This window comes from Haliotis rubra, unplaced genomic scaffold (assembly GCF_003918875.1).
Source record: "Haliotis rubra isolate DU_JTF1 unplaced genomic scaffold, ASM391887v1 Scf79, whole genome shotgun sequence".
NCBI lineage: Eukaryota > Metazoa > Mollusca > Gastropoda > Lepetellida > Haliotidae > Haliotis > Haliotis rubra.
The window spans coordinates 318,160-331,676 of record NW_025767512.1 but is presented as its reverse complement, the minus strand read 5'-3'; the positions used below and the strand labels follow the sequence as shown (position 1 = coordinate 331,676).

At 38.6% G+C, this 13,517-nt stretch overlaps 1 protein-coding gene across 4 annotated transcripts in view; it reads right to left on the bottom strand.

Moving 5' to 3' along the window:
• LOC124261154 (receptor expression-enhancing protein 1-like) overlaps positions 1-13,517 on the bottom strand; it is an 82,528-nt gene that overhangs the window by 6,195 nt on the left and 62,816 nt on the right. Inside the window, exons 4-9 of one of the 4 annotated variants that reach the window (XM_046695479.1) lie at positions 10,785-10,905; positions 8,780-8,893; positions 8,193-8,313; positions 6,597-6,719; positions 2,541-2,647; positions 1,539-1,571 (exon numbers count right to left, since the gene is read on the bottom strand). In XM_046695479.1, coding sequence (XP_046551435.1) covers positions 1,539-1,571; positions 2,541-2,647; positions 6,597-6,719; positions 8,193-8,313; positions 8,780-8,893; positions 10,785-10,905 — 619 coding nt within the window. Of the gene's footprint in view, positions 1-1,017; positions 1,501-1,538; positions 1,606-2,540; positions 2,648-6,596; positions 6,720-8,192; positions 8,314-8,779; positions 8,894-10,784; positions 10,906-13,517 lie in introns of those variants that run through there. The other 3 variants (XM_046695478.1, XM_046695482.1, XM_046695480.1) reach the window with 3 other exon arrangements.

The following is a 13,517-nucleotide window of genomic DNA, read 5'->3' as shown; positions in this document are numbered from 1 at the left end:
TTTGGTCATAAAAAGTAAAAAAAATCAGACCTAGAGATGACAAATCATAAAACTTGGTATGGTTCCACTGCCCCTCCAATAATAACATACAAAAAGTGAATCTAACAGTAAAGGATTTTCAATTTTAATTTGAAAGAAGTGTATTAATTTTGTACACTGTACATAATGTAAAACTATAAACATTATAAAGGCAACAGGACAAATATTGAACCGGTTAAATACAACATTTTCAGGATTCCAGGGATTGGGACAGAGAACTTTGACAATGGGCCATTTTCAGGATTATTAGCCATTTTCTGAATTTAGAATGGACCAAAAACCTTGTATCAATAGTAAACTTCAAAATTTCAATGGGCCATTTTTTATTCTAATGTGCAAAATGGACAATGGGTCCTGCCGTTCCCAATCCCTGCGATTCTGTTTGTCATCTCTGGGGACTGAATCGCTATGGTATTAGTAAGACTGGTAACTGCAGTGTGGGATGGAACTGAAAGTCGTGATGAGGTCTGTCATCTCACTCTACATGCATATAGACGACCGACATGCAGCACTGACGGACAGGCTGCAAGACCAGGGCGATAGTAGGCACACAGCTCCACAACAGTCAACACAAAGGAAAGACTTACAGAAAATGCCTGGGAGAGAAACTATTTAGTTAGTGAGAAGCATATTACACTCAGATCCTGGTATAAATCAGTTTCATTAACAAAGCTTGTTAACTAAATATTAATCTGAATGCACACATTTTTGTGAGATTGTAGAATGGAAAATAGCAGTTTTTAGATGTCATTTGAAAATTTGGGGGGAAGTTTTTACAGGGTTAGCAGGCTGTTGGTGATAAGAAAAATCAGGGCAGTAATAACTAATGTTGACAGTGTCTGAAAATCAACAAAATAAAACTGGACTTCACAGTTCAGGGCAATTAATCTTGTCTGTGCAATCTTGAAAATATTGGTCATAGCTGATAAGCTTCAGAGCATTTTCAACAAGTCCTTCCTCGAAGCAAATTATATTGACCTCTCTTCCTGTCTCCATAACACGTTAGATCAGAAAAACCAATCAGCATTTCCAGGAATAATTTGGGTATCCCACACTTGGAGTCCATGAATTGGACCGCACTCGATACCGAGGAATGGTCCCCATGGTCCCTGTGTTCTCCTTGGTCCGATCGTACAATGCAGTCCCACTTCTGTACTGTCTTGCCTTCTTATCATACAACCCAGCACCATAGCTCGGAGTCCGCTCGTACAGACTAGAGGTCGACCGGTACATGAGGGAACGGTTATCATAGAAGGAATCATATGGATTCCTATCCGGTAGACTCGACGAGCTGCCATAACTTGGTGAGTTCTTGTCATACAGGTTAGCCGAGATCCCGTAGCTGGATGGGAGTTTGTCAGGTAAGCTAGAGTTACTTCCATAACCACTGCCACCGCTGCTGTAGCTGAGGTTGCTATAGCGACTACCAGTGCTGCTCATGCTGCTTCCATAGTTAGAGTCCTGTTATAGGTAAATGGTAGACTTAAACCGGAACTTACCACCAGTGTGCTAGGACTGTTTAGGGATGCTTTCTGCAAGTGATTACATCTCAAAGCTATAAGAAGCCTGGAGAAAGATCGTGACATGCTCAGTGATGGTTAATGATTAGATGATTAGCAAATTGAGCATGTATTGTAAGACATAAAAACATGCCGACGTGTTAGATTATTGTACAAAGATAAAGAACATGCTGTTTAATGTACATGTTTTGAAACATAAGAGAAAAGAGTCAATTAAAAAAATGCATTCAATATAACTGCAATATCAAAGAGCTTTAACCCTTGTCAGTAGTCTCCAAGCCGTTAATATTAAGGAACATGACAATGTTGATAAGTTATTGTAAATACTTGAACAATTCCAACTCACACAATAAATAAAATGTAAGATTTTGAAGAATGGTATACTGCAGAGAAATATAAAGTCATTATCAAGGTGAAACTGGGATTCAAAGCCAGGATCATAGTTTCCTGACACACCTAGGGGATGTAACTCTGTACAGCTAATTGCAGCTGTTGACAACTGGGGCATGTGTGATCCACCACTGACAGACACAGAGATATTCCAGCACATGTACAAACACACATGGATTCTGACATGTTACATCAGGATAGAGAAACTGGACACATCCGCAGTAGAGCACAACAGATCCAGATACGAACATACATGTTACAAAATCAATTATTTTCATTTGAAATTATATTTTCGTATTTCCACCTGTATGTCATTAATGAGAAGATACTTCAAACTGACTATCTGGAGGTATAAGGGCTTAACTAACATTCTTCATTTATTAGTCATAATAAAGCTGTTGTATATATATGCTAATGCAGCATTTCTGAAGCTGTATAAATATAAGCAGCATTATTAATTAATTTGAGCATATAATCATATTAATAACTGTGATATGTGAAGTGAAACAACATATCGGTAAGGTGTTCCCCAATACAGTGTAATCTGCTGGGGTGTGAGTCTCAGGAGAGTTACCTCCCCCTGAAACCTACCTCTTTAGCTGTGTACTGCTTGCGTGTGTTTGGGTACAACATTATCTCCTCTGTCACTGTCACTTCCTCCTCTTCTTCCTCCTCTACTTCCTTCACACTTGACAGAGCTGGAACACAAACATCAATATCCATATCTGTCTGATGGAACAGGTATTCAGTTCTTCCCACTAGTTTTGTTTGCTCTTTATGACTGCACTCAGTAATTTTTCATTTATATGATAATCTGTAAATAACCGACTCTGGAACTAACTATCCTGTGACTGACATCATAAGATTCCATCTACAAAATTGGGATATAATGACTAGTGTTGGAAATTACATAATTACCAATCATCGAAAAAAATCGGTTAGCGTCAATTTTCAGATTTTCCTATCCAAGTTGTTATTGCAGATATGTATAACATGATGCATCTTGCTACTTTAAAGTGATGACTAATATATCATGAACATAAAATTCCTGGAGTCTTCAAGAAACATTCAGTCATGATATATATTTCAGGGTGCTGTTGTACAAAGCAACCTTAGCGCTAAGACTGCCTAAAGTGTATGTTAAGGTATGGGAGTTACGATCACCTTAGCGCTAAGACTGCCTAAAGTGTATGTTAAGGTATGGGAGTTACGATCACCTTAGCGTTAAGATCGCTTTGTACAATGACAACCAGTTAGTGAAGTGAGTTTTCGAAGAATTAAACAGGTTTTCAGGCCCTGACAACTTCGAAGATATGTTACACAGTCAAGAGTTTCAAAGACTAAAACAGTAGTTCCAAAATCGTTTGTGTTCGATTATGAGAAATTGTGATCGATCACTTGGTCGTTTCGTCACTGCGACCAATCTTCGATTATTTCAATTAATCGAAACATCACTGATAATGACCTGCATCAACCAAGTCTGATCTAACCAATGCTAGTCGCTTCTTACAAAAGACATGGGTTGTTGAAGACAAATTCTATCCAAGATCATCAGGAGAGAAATTTCAAACAGGTCTCCAAAGTTTATCACTTTAGTGAAACAATCATACAAACAGGGACATGTTGCTGGTAAACCTAGATACAAGGACAGGGCAAATCAGGGATTCAAACCGACTATCACTGATCCCTTGCACACCAAAGGGAAGCAACTCTTGAGAACAACTGCTGAGAGTGAGGGAGTGATTGAGAGTGTGCGAGTGTCAGTGTGTGTGTGAGTGTTTAGTTTTACACCGATTTTACCAATATTCCAGCAATATCACAGGAGACACCAGTAATGGGCTTCACATATTGTGCCCATATGGGGAATTGAACCCGGGTCTTCAGTGTGATGAGCGAATGCTTTAACAACTAGGCTACCCCACTGTCCTGCTGAGCTTCAGACAACAGGGGGAGAGTGGAAGGTCGCGGGTTCGATCCCCGACCGCGTCATACCAAAAGACGTTAAAATATGGTACTTTAATGGCTTTAATGGTTACAACAAGGTACATTGTTACATCCTGTATATATACACTTCCCCCTTCTTCATGTTCCATTATGCTTGACAACGGAACAAGAATCTGTATCGAAACGTCGCACTCACGAATAAAAAGAAGTTGTTATCCAAAGTTTGTTCTATATTGTACTCCCAACTTCTAAAATGCCACTCAAAGAAGCTTACATTGTTTAACTCTTTCAACACCAGTCAACCAGAGGCATTTACTGCCATGACACCGAGTTCCCAGAGACCCTGAGGTCATAGATGAAGCCTATGTTTATGAAGGAAATTATAAGCTTGTAAAACGTTATTGCTACTACATCCCATACACCATTTAAAAGATCTAATCCTACTGTTGATAAATATGAAGTTTATTTTTATAATATTATTCAAATAATACAACTACAACTTAAATAAATGTATTTTTGAATGAAAATGCAAGCTTACATTTATAACATCCAGATAAACCACGAAAGAAGCAAAAACTATGGCGATTTTTTTCCATTTGTGACATGTGATAACATGCCTGTGCCTTTTTCTTTTATATTTTCATTTTTACGTCATCAGAAAATTATTATAAAAAGATTTCTTAAATAATATGTATGGTCGCCTATTTCCCGATATCTGTGGCTTTCCGCTCGGTAACATGACATAACAACGGAAAATACCTCCGTTTTCGAAGCTTCCTGTGCATAACATGCGAGGCGAATCGTTTGATGTCGGGCATCGTTCGAAAGCTCTGAACATCAACAATATCACTGTACCCTTGCCAAGAGTATTTTCACAGTTGTAAGAAGCGATTTTATTGGATAAAGATTGGTTTCTAATGACACTTTTTCGCTATAAGGGTCGTGATTGGTCAAAATCAGACACATGACCTGAGGCAGCCAATCATATTACGGCAATGGATACCGTCCTCGTAAACGAAAACCTTTTGATTTAGACAAAAGTTTTGGGTAAAATAATGCTATTCTGAACATATTAAGCAAAGAAATGTTTTAACTCCTTCGCTACCTGTCATGCGTAAATTATGGAACTTATTGGACGTATCGTGCTAGGTTATGACCTGTGACAAAAAGGCTTCATGTATATATTTTTGCATTAAACATCATGTCCGGGCGTGAAGATTGAGGCGGCGAGAGCCGAGATGTCACTCGTCAGTGACTTGACTTGCATTACATGATCGCACAAAAAGATGGAAATAGTAATTTTATATGTACGTTTGACAACTTTTATGAATGCTGTTGTTGATTTTATTCATTAGTTTATTCAATTTATTTAATGAATTCCTCGAAACATCGTTACTTTGCTCTTTGACAATATTATTGTAGACCCGCTGCCGAAGCATGTGTCCGAGGATCGTTGTTTTCAATAACATTGCGAAAAATAGTTTATAATTTTAATTCTGCTGATAATATATGATAAATTGAAATTTAATAAGTGTTTTCAGACATTGTAAAATGTGATAGATTTAATATATGAATCATAAGTCAGGTAGGTTCCTAAAATTATGTCTCATTTTGACGTGACTACTGCCTGGCCGCTTAATCGGCCTCCGGTGTCTGGGGACTCATAACGTTGTGGCCGCTTAAGCGGCCTGCGGTGTTGAAAGGGTTAATAACATGGGAAAAAAGTAACCATAATCTTTGTCATTTTGAATGAACAAAACTGGCATCTTATGACTAGATAGAAATGACGGTACGAAAACTTAAAATATCGAATTTTTGGATTGCATTACGGTATACCAAACCGAGGCAAAATACCGCGGTTCTTCTAATACCACAGTATACCGTTTCCCCCTAGTTGTAACTGGATCGGGTGGTCAGGCTCGCTGACTTGGTTGACACATGTCATCGTATCTCAATTGTGCAGATCAATGCTCATGCTGTTGATCACTGGATTGTCTGGTCCAGACTCATTTATTTACAGACCACCACCATATAGCTGGAATATTGCGAAGTGTGGCGTAAAACTTAACTCACCAGAGGTACAGATAAGCTGGCGTATCTGCGTAAATTACGTAAATATTTATATGAAAACTCAATTCCTATTACGTCTGTTGTGTACAAGTACGCTTGTATTTTTGTAAATACTCAATAAATTTGATTGTACATGCGTACACAGAAAACTTTCAAATCTTAGCTTGCGTACCAGTGGATAGATAAAGCAACTGAGGTATATTTAGAGGTTCTATTTCGGCACATGAACACTCAACTAGCAGTCTTTCATATCGTTTCTCATATTACAGATCAAATATAAATAACAAACACTAACATTTTAACTTTATTATATTTTAACAATTAATGGAAAAAGGCAAAATACCCAATTGATTTTGAGTGAGGTGAGTACAATTAGTTTGGTTACTCAAAGGAAAATTAGGATACCCAATTGAGATGAAGACAAGCGGGTACATAACTCAATGACCCAAAAAGTTATCTGTAGCTCTGACTCACTGCAAAGATACCAAAAATACTTGTTATGTTAAAAAGGATACTTTAAGACAGATTATTAGGGTGTTTCATTCACTATTGTAAAGTATCCTTCATATGGAACATGGTGGGACATCAAACCGGCAGTGAGGAATGTATGACTGATGACACTATTAAACTTACCAGCGGCAGCGCTCTGACTTTTCTTGAGCCGAGAATGTTTGTTGGATGAATCAATGGAATCCTTGCTGCGAGTTAGACGTCCTTGCCTCACCAGTTCCTGCTGATCTTCTAGTAACCTGTTATCTACAAAGAAACAGTTATGTTCATAGTTAGATCATAAATATAATGGCAAATGTTGTGAACCTGTAACCAAGTAGATTTGTGTTTTCTCCTAATTTAACTCCTTCGTTTGCTATATTCAACCCGTCAAATTTGCCACATCAAAAAAGCCAATTTGTCATATTCAAAAAGCTCAAATACAATATTCAACAAGTCAATCTACCCAATTTCCAGCTTTTAAATTGGGTTTCTAGGAAGGAGTGGCAGTGTCAGCTTTGGAGTGAGAAATTTGAAGATGAAAACTCATTAAAGGACCAGTATGGGATTAGACAGGGTTCACTGATAAAGGATGTGGTGTTACCAGGTAAATTTCATTTTATTTCATGTATTCTTGAAAAGAACCACCCATGGTGGTAAAGGAGAAAGGCTTTCTTAACATAAACATAAGTAGTACTTTACAACATGTCGGTTATATTGTACAAATAATTGGCGACATCACGACATTTTGGTTTAGGTGAGGTGAAATTGGGTTTAACGTCGCGCTTGAGAATATTTCGCTCATATGACGACGTGCGTGTGTATGTGTAGGTGCAGCTGCTTGTACTAGCCCAGACTGAAGCTGTTTTTATAGTGCTTGCCCACTGAGATACCAAGACGCAGTGAAGCATGAATACCCCACTCAGACACATTAAACTGACTCCGAGCCGACCAGTCCTTGTTGTACCCATTAAAGCCGAGCACCAGGCAAGTACCATATTTTAACGTCTTTTGGTATGACGCGGTCAGGGATGGAACCCGCGACCTTCCGCTCTCCGGGCGGACGCTCTAACCACTACACCACGTAGGCGGTCATTTTGGTTGAGAATACTTATGAATATTTAAATATTAACAGCTAACCTTAGAAGCCGCTGTAGTAATTCAACACACATATATACAACCAAATACAATGTGAACAAAGTACTAGTCATTACCAGAGTAAACATTTAGAAATTGACATGCATGTTGAGGAAAGATATACATATTCATTTCAATGTTTACTAATGCTGTGATCTGTTTAAATCAATTTGCATGTTTGCAAGTTCTGTGTAGCTCATATATACCATAAAACACTTTTGAACATATTTCTGTGTGCTGCTATAAATTACATAATGAAACGCTTCCACAGACAATTAATCCATTTGGTGCTATTGGTATCTGCAGAAGAATCCCTCAAACTATGTGTTCAGTTTTAGAGTGAGTGACTGAGTGTGTTTGGTTTTACGCCGCTTTTAGCAATATTCCAGCAATATCACGGCGGGGGACACCAGAAATGAGCTTCACACATTGTACCCATGTGGGGAATCGAACCCGGGTCTTCGGCGTGACGAGCGAATCAGTTTTAGAGGGGCTATTTGAAAGTCAAATGTGGCATTCCTGGCCCCTCACCAGAGCAACAGCATGGTATGAGACACTGGCCCCGAACCAAAGTGACACCACTGTATCAAGCACTGCTCTTACCTAACTCATCATCATCATCATCTTCCTCAAACACGTGCCTCTGAGCCAGCGAGTGACCATCATCAGTCAGGTCACTGGTGCTGTAGCTCCGTCGTATGTGGTCAACCAGCTTCCCATGACCCTAAAACAGTTAGATGCCATCTTTAGTCAGCAAATGAACACTGCTTACTGGATCAGCACTTACCTATATTTTCACTAGTCTGCTAAAATGGCCTGCTAAGTGTTTTCTAAACCATTTAGTCTGCAAAGAAATGTCATCAGTAATTTCTGAATTTTATCTGTTTCATTCTTATGTTATTTGTTTCCTGTAAATAATTACTGAGTAACGATAGTATGCTCTGAAAACAAAACACAATTAAAAAACCCAACCCAACCCAACAGTATTGAGATCATTTAAATTTAAAACAAGTTTAAAACATGATAAAAAATACAAATCATGTCTCTATCCTAAACATTAATACAATTTATAACTAAATCTCTACACAAGTATCAGTTTTAACTTGTAATCCTATACAGATTTATCTCCCTTTGACCATGTGCCAACAACACAAAATCAAGAGTTATCTTCCTTAGACCATAGCTCTTACTCTGAGCGTAGCTTGCATAATGGTTTTGGAAGCAAACTGTAACCCTCTTGTTCCAAGGGTGAGTAGAGTGGAATACCCTTGCTTGCTGGCTTGGACAATCAACTCGTCGATGTCCTGAAACAGACAACATCAATCATCATCACCTGTCATATTTCTGTCTGGTGCACCAAGTTTATTTATGTAATAAGTAAATGTTTAAAACGAGTCTGCAGTGGCCAGAGTGACACCAGCTGTTTAGAGGAGTCGGTTCAGGAATCAGTCAGACAGAATCACTCCGGGGTCTTGGCACAGGATGCAGACATGCAGTAATCTAATTGTGAAACAACACTTCAAAGTTTATCTGCACTCTTCACTTAGCTTCTGAAGATGGAGTGTCTGGCTTTCAAAGCCAGCTGATAAGAGGAGGACTAATTACATCAGTGGGATACATGGTCGCTGTTTTCAATTAGTCGTGACGTATTTGGAGTGGAAATGGTACATCTAAATGGACTGTTGATGGGTGTATTATTTTCAGCAGTGTCTAACATGTTTGTATGATGACTTGTAGATCGATACTCATGATTTAAGTATGGCGAAACGTATTTTTGAACACACACTGCCATAATTCTCTGAGAAAAGCTATGAAACAAAGCAAAGACAGTACATGCTATTGTTACTGATACCAAATTACAACATTCATTTTCAAGAATAGTGATTGAGTTTAGTTTTATGACGCACTCAGCAATATTCCAGCTATATCATACTATATGGCAATGGTCTGTAAATAATCGTGTCTGGACCAGACAGTCCAGTGATTAACAGCATGAGCATCAATCTATGCAATTGGGATACCATGACATCAACCAAGTCAGCGAGCCTGACCACCCACCTAATCCCATTGGTAGCCTCTTATGATGAGCATGGGTTACTGAAAACCAATTCTAACCCGCATCTTCATGCGTCCAGTAGCACTAAGGATAAACTTTGCTCCCTCACTGTAAGCAAGCAATCAGTTGAAAAGTTTATCTCATGTGAACTGAATAGTCTTAGTGCTTAGTACTGAAGTGATATTACAGGTGCAGGTTAGAGGTGCCTCTCAAAGAAGTGAAAGGTTCACAGTCTTGACCCACAACACTCCAGCTCTCAACATGGCAGGGTAATGAACTCATTTCTCAATCTGATTGACTGTTTGTGTGCATGTTGGATTAATCATATTCAATCACATAAGTTTCACCATGACTCATACTGATGGTTGAGTGGTGCACTTATAGGCACAAATGATTATCCTGAGGCAAAACATCATTACACACCAAGCACAACAAAGATCATACAACCTGGCGATTATCTGCATGGAATCGTAATTGCTATCAACTAATTCAATGGTAAAATATTTCTGAAGGGTTGTGTAAACATTGACGACAATATTCTCATCATAGGTATATTAGGTCCTATAATATGAATCCATTTTTCTTAAATACTAGATGGAAACTGAGTTTTAATGTTCCTGTATCAGAGCTCCAGATAAGATTTAGCTCATGTAGGTACTGTGCCCACTGTATTTTTTTGGAGTGGGTATTATGAATTTTGAGTGGGTATTTCATTTTCCGTTACCGACCGCTTTCAAATATGTGCGTATTTCACATATTTCACGTATTTCAGTCATTTTACTCACCTAAGTATTATGTCATTGAGTAAGTTTACTAAGCAGGTATGTTCTGCCTTATGTCATACCTAATCAAAACCAACTTAAATATAATGGAAATGATTTCATAAAAAATCACTCATCCTACACTGACAGTACAACTCTAGTCCAATACTAACAGTACAACTTGATAGCAATCGATGTCTTTGTCATTACGCAAGCGATTTTTATAAATATATTCCATTCCGTACGCATTTGTTTTAAACATTTTAAATGCGTAATTGGTACACAAACAATAATTTTTCAATGCATAATTGAAATTTTCTATGCATATTTTTCCCGGATTTGCAGCTAATCTGGGCCTCTGCTGTATCTCCAGTTTACCTTTTCCCGTTTTGCCAGCTGTGGGTGAACAAATTTCTTGAAAAGGAAGCTGGATCCCTTTGTCATTGGCGAAAGCATCCATAGCACAAACACAATCTTCACTTCGTAATAAAATGGAAGCCTGAAAACAGAAATAACTGGTTGTACATCTCCGCAGATTCCTGCAAAGGCTGGAGTAGTCTCCAGTTTATCCTAATACAATGCAAATACAGTTCTATATTACCTTAAACAATCGAACAAATGATTAATACAACAAAAAAAGATTATTAGACCTTGTTTGGCAGCTTGCCTCCTGAGAGTTTCTAGGACTTCAGTCCTGCCCCACAACGAAGCACATGTGATACACGTGGACTCACCTTAGGCAAATGAGTTTGTTCAAACTTGCCTCTGTTCACCCAGCAGAAAAATGGGTACCCGATGGGATAAGTCATGTGACTACGGTATAACCTTCTAGGGCTATCCGGGTTAATAATGTTGTGCTGTTTGTGCGCGCTTTGTGCATGATCCTTTGTGGTGTGGAGTATTGTGCGGTATAAGTACCCTCATTATTATTATTATTGTTATTATTATTATTATTATTATCAATTTTCGTTTCCATAATAATCATACCGATGACAAGGAAAATACATCCCAAAATTATACTGTTCTTATGCATGTTTTACTGAATGTTTCAAACATGGACTGCTGTCTAGTCTGCTTCAAGCATAGATAAGTGAGTGATTGAGTGAATTTCATATCTCACTGGGTCCCCTTTTCTATTCAAATGAGGCTTTTTGTTTCTATCAGGTGTACATATTCAGAAACTAAGCATAAGTGAACATTAATTGTGGCATTCATGCTGATGAAATATGATAAGAGAGCCAAGCCAAGGCTGGACTGTTTCTCATACCAGTGGTTGGCTGTACGAGCTACAAGCTACATTATTACCGTACTTTAACCCTTACTCAGTCAGGTCAAATACTGCGACCACTAGACCCGCATTACATGGCATTCACAATAAACATGAGGAACTGGGAAAAGATATTTTCCTTTCAGGACCCCATTGTTAAACCTGTGACAATAATGTATAGTTGTAGAGGACAGGGAAGATCTGGAACAGGACACTGTATGATGATGTTCATCTGGATAGAAAGGTTCTTACTAAAACGGATCAAAACCTTGAGACTCCCCATTTAAATTGTGTTTGTAACTGCAGTTAGCACAAATTAAGCAATATGTCTGCCTTTAATTTTAAAGTCTGGGCCAGACAAACCATTTTTCAACAGATTCAATAAAGGACCACGCCACTAGGGCAGAGAAGAGTGAGTGAGTGAGTGAGTGAGTGAGTGAGTGAGTGAGTGAGTGAGTGAGTGAGTGAGTGAGTGAGTGAGTGAGTGAGTGAGTGAGTGAGTGAGTGAGTGAGTGAGTGAGTGAGTGAGTGAGTGAGTGAGTGAGTGAGTGAGTGAGGTTGTTCGCAATATAACTGTAAGCTCATATAAACACAGAATTTGTGAAGACAATATGTTCAATATTCTGCTACTTCAGAAGCATGGTTGAACAGTTCTGGGGACCTCCTTTCTGTCAGACTACCCACATAGGCCAGCCCATTTTTTGCCTATGCAACAACATGATATCAATATGCTAATGTTAATAAGTTATACACAATAACAGTGTGCACAATCTGTGCATCCATTCAAACCTGAAGAGTCAGTAGGTTCCAGCCCAGTGACTGTCCTGAATGATGAATTCAATTTGGTAACATGTGTTTTATTGACAATGCAGATGACTCCAGAACCGTTTTGACATGCATGGCTGCGATGGACGGCAACACAGAGTACAAACCCACAGGTTGCACTGGAACATCTGCAGTCATGTCATACAGTGTACATCATGACACTTCTGGTCTTTCCGAGGCAAGAGAGATAACTGGCTGTAAAAGACCAGTTCCCACGTAGCTGGCCTAGCTTAAAAATTCATAGTTTGATTGTTGTGTTATAAACATGAGATTGTTCTTTCAAACTGATTAATCAGTTTCCATGTATGTCTGCTTCAAATATTATGGTCAAGACAATCTGATCAATAATCAAGATCTTTATTGTAATGATGTAGGTGTTACCCTGCAAAGTGCATCAAATCATTTGATCACTTGATCAAAAACATGAAAACATTCGGATAATATATGTCAATGCCCAGCTGATGGTACGTATGCTCTGCAAATGGTGCTATTGACTAAATCTCCATGGCTGTCGCCATGTTGTTTATGACCTGGTGTTGATTTCTTTATACAATTTTGATTGAACTATGCAAAGACTCATTAGTCTAGCCAAAATATATACTGAGTCAAAAAAAGAAACTTCACAAAATGTAATTTGAAAAATAATGAATAATTTTTCTCTGATGATACATCTATGTATCCGAAATGGGATCCCTACCTTTCGACTCTAGAAATACGTGAGTAAAACCCACTCAAACCCATCCATTCGTCGTGCAAATGACGTTAGTGCCAAATCAGGTTTTGCACTTGCAGTCGATCACGTGATCTTTCGCATCGAAGTTTTCTTCATATGCATGTTCTAACGGTACTTGAAATGCCACGATTGTCAAATGTGCAACGTGAACGTGCCGTTGGCATGTTGCAAGTGGGAAGATCAGTTATTGACGTCGCAAGAGCAATGGGATGCAGCCGTCGTACTGTGTATGACTTGCGAGGTCGTCTACAACAAACTGGCACCACTTCTGATCGCCCAAGGTCGG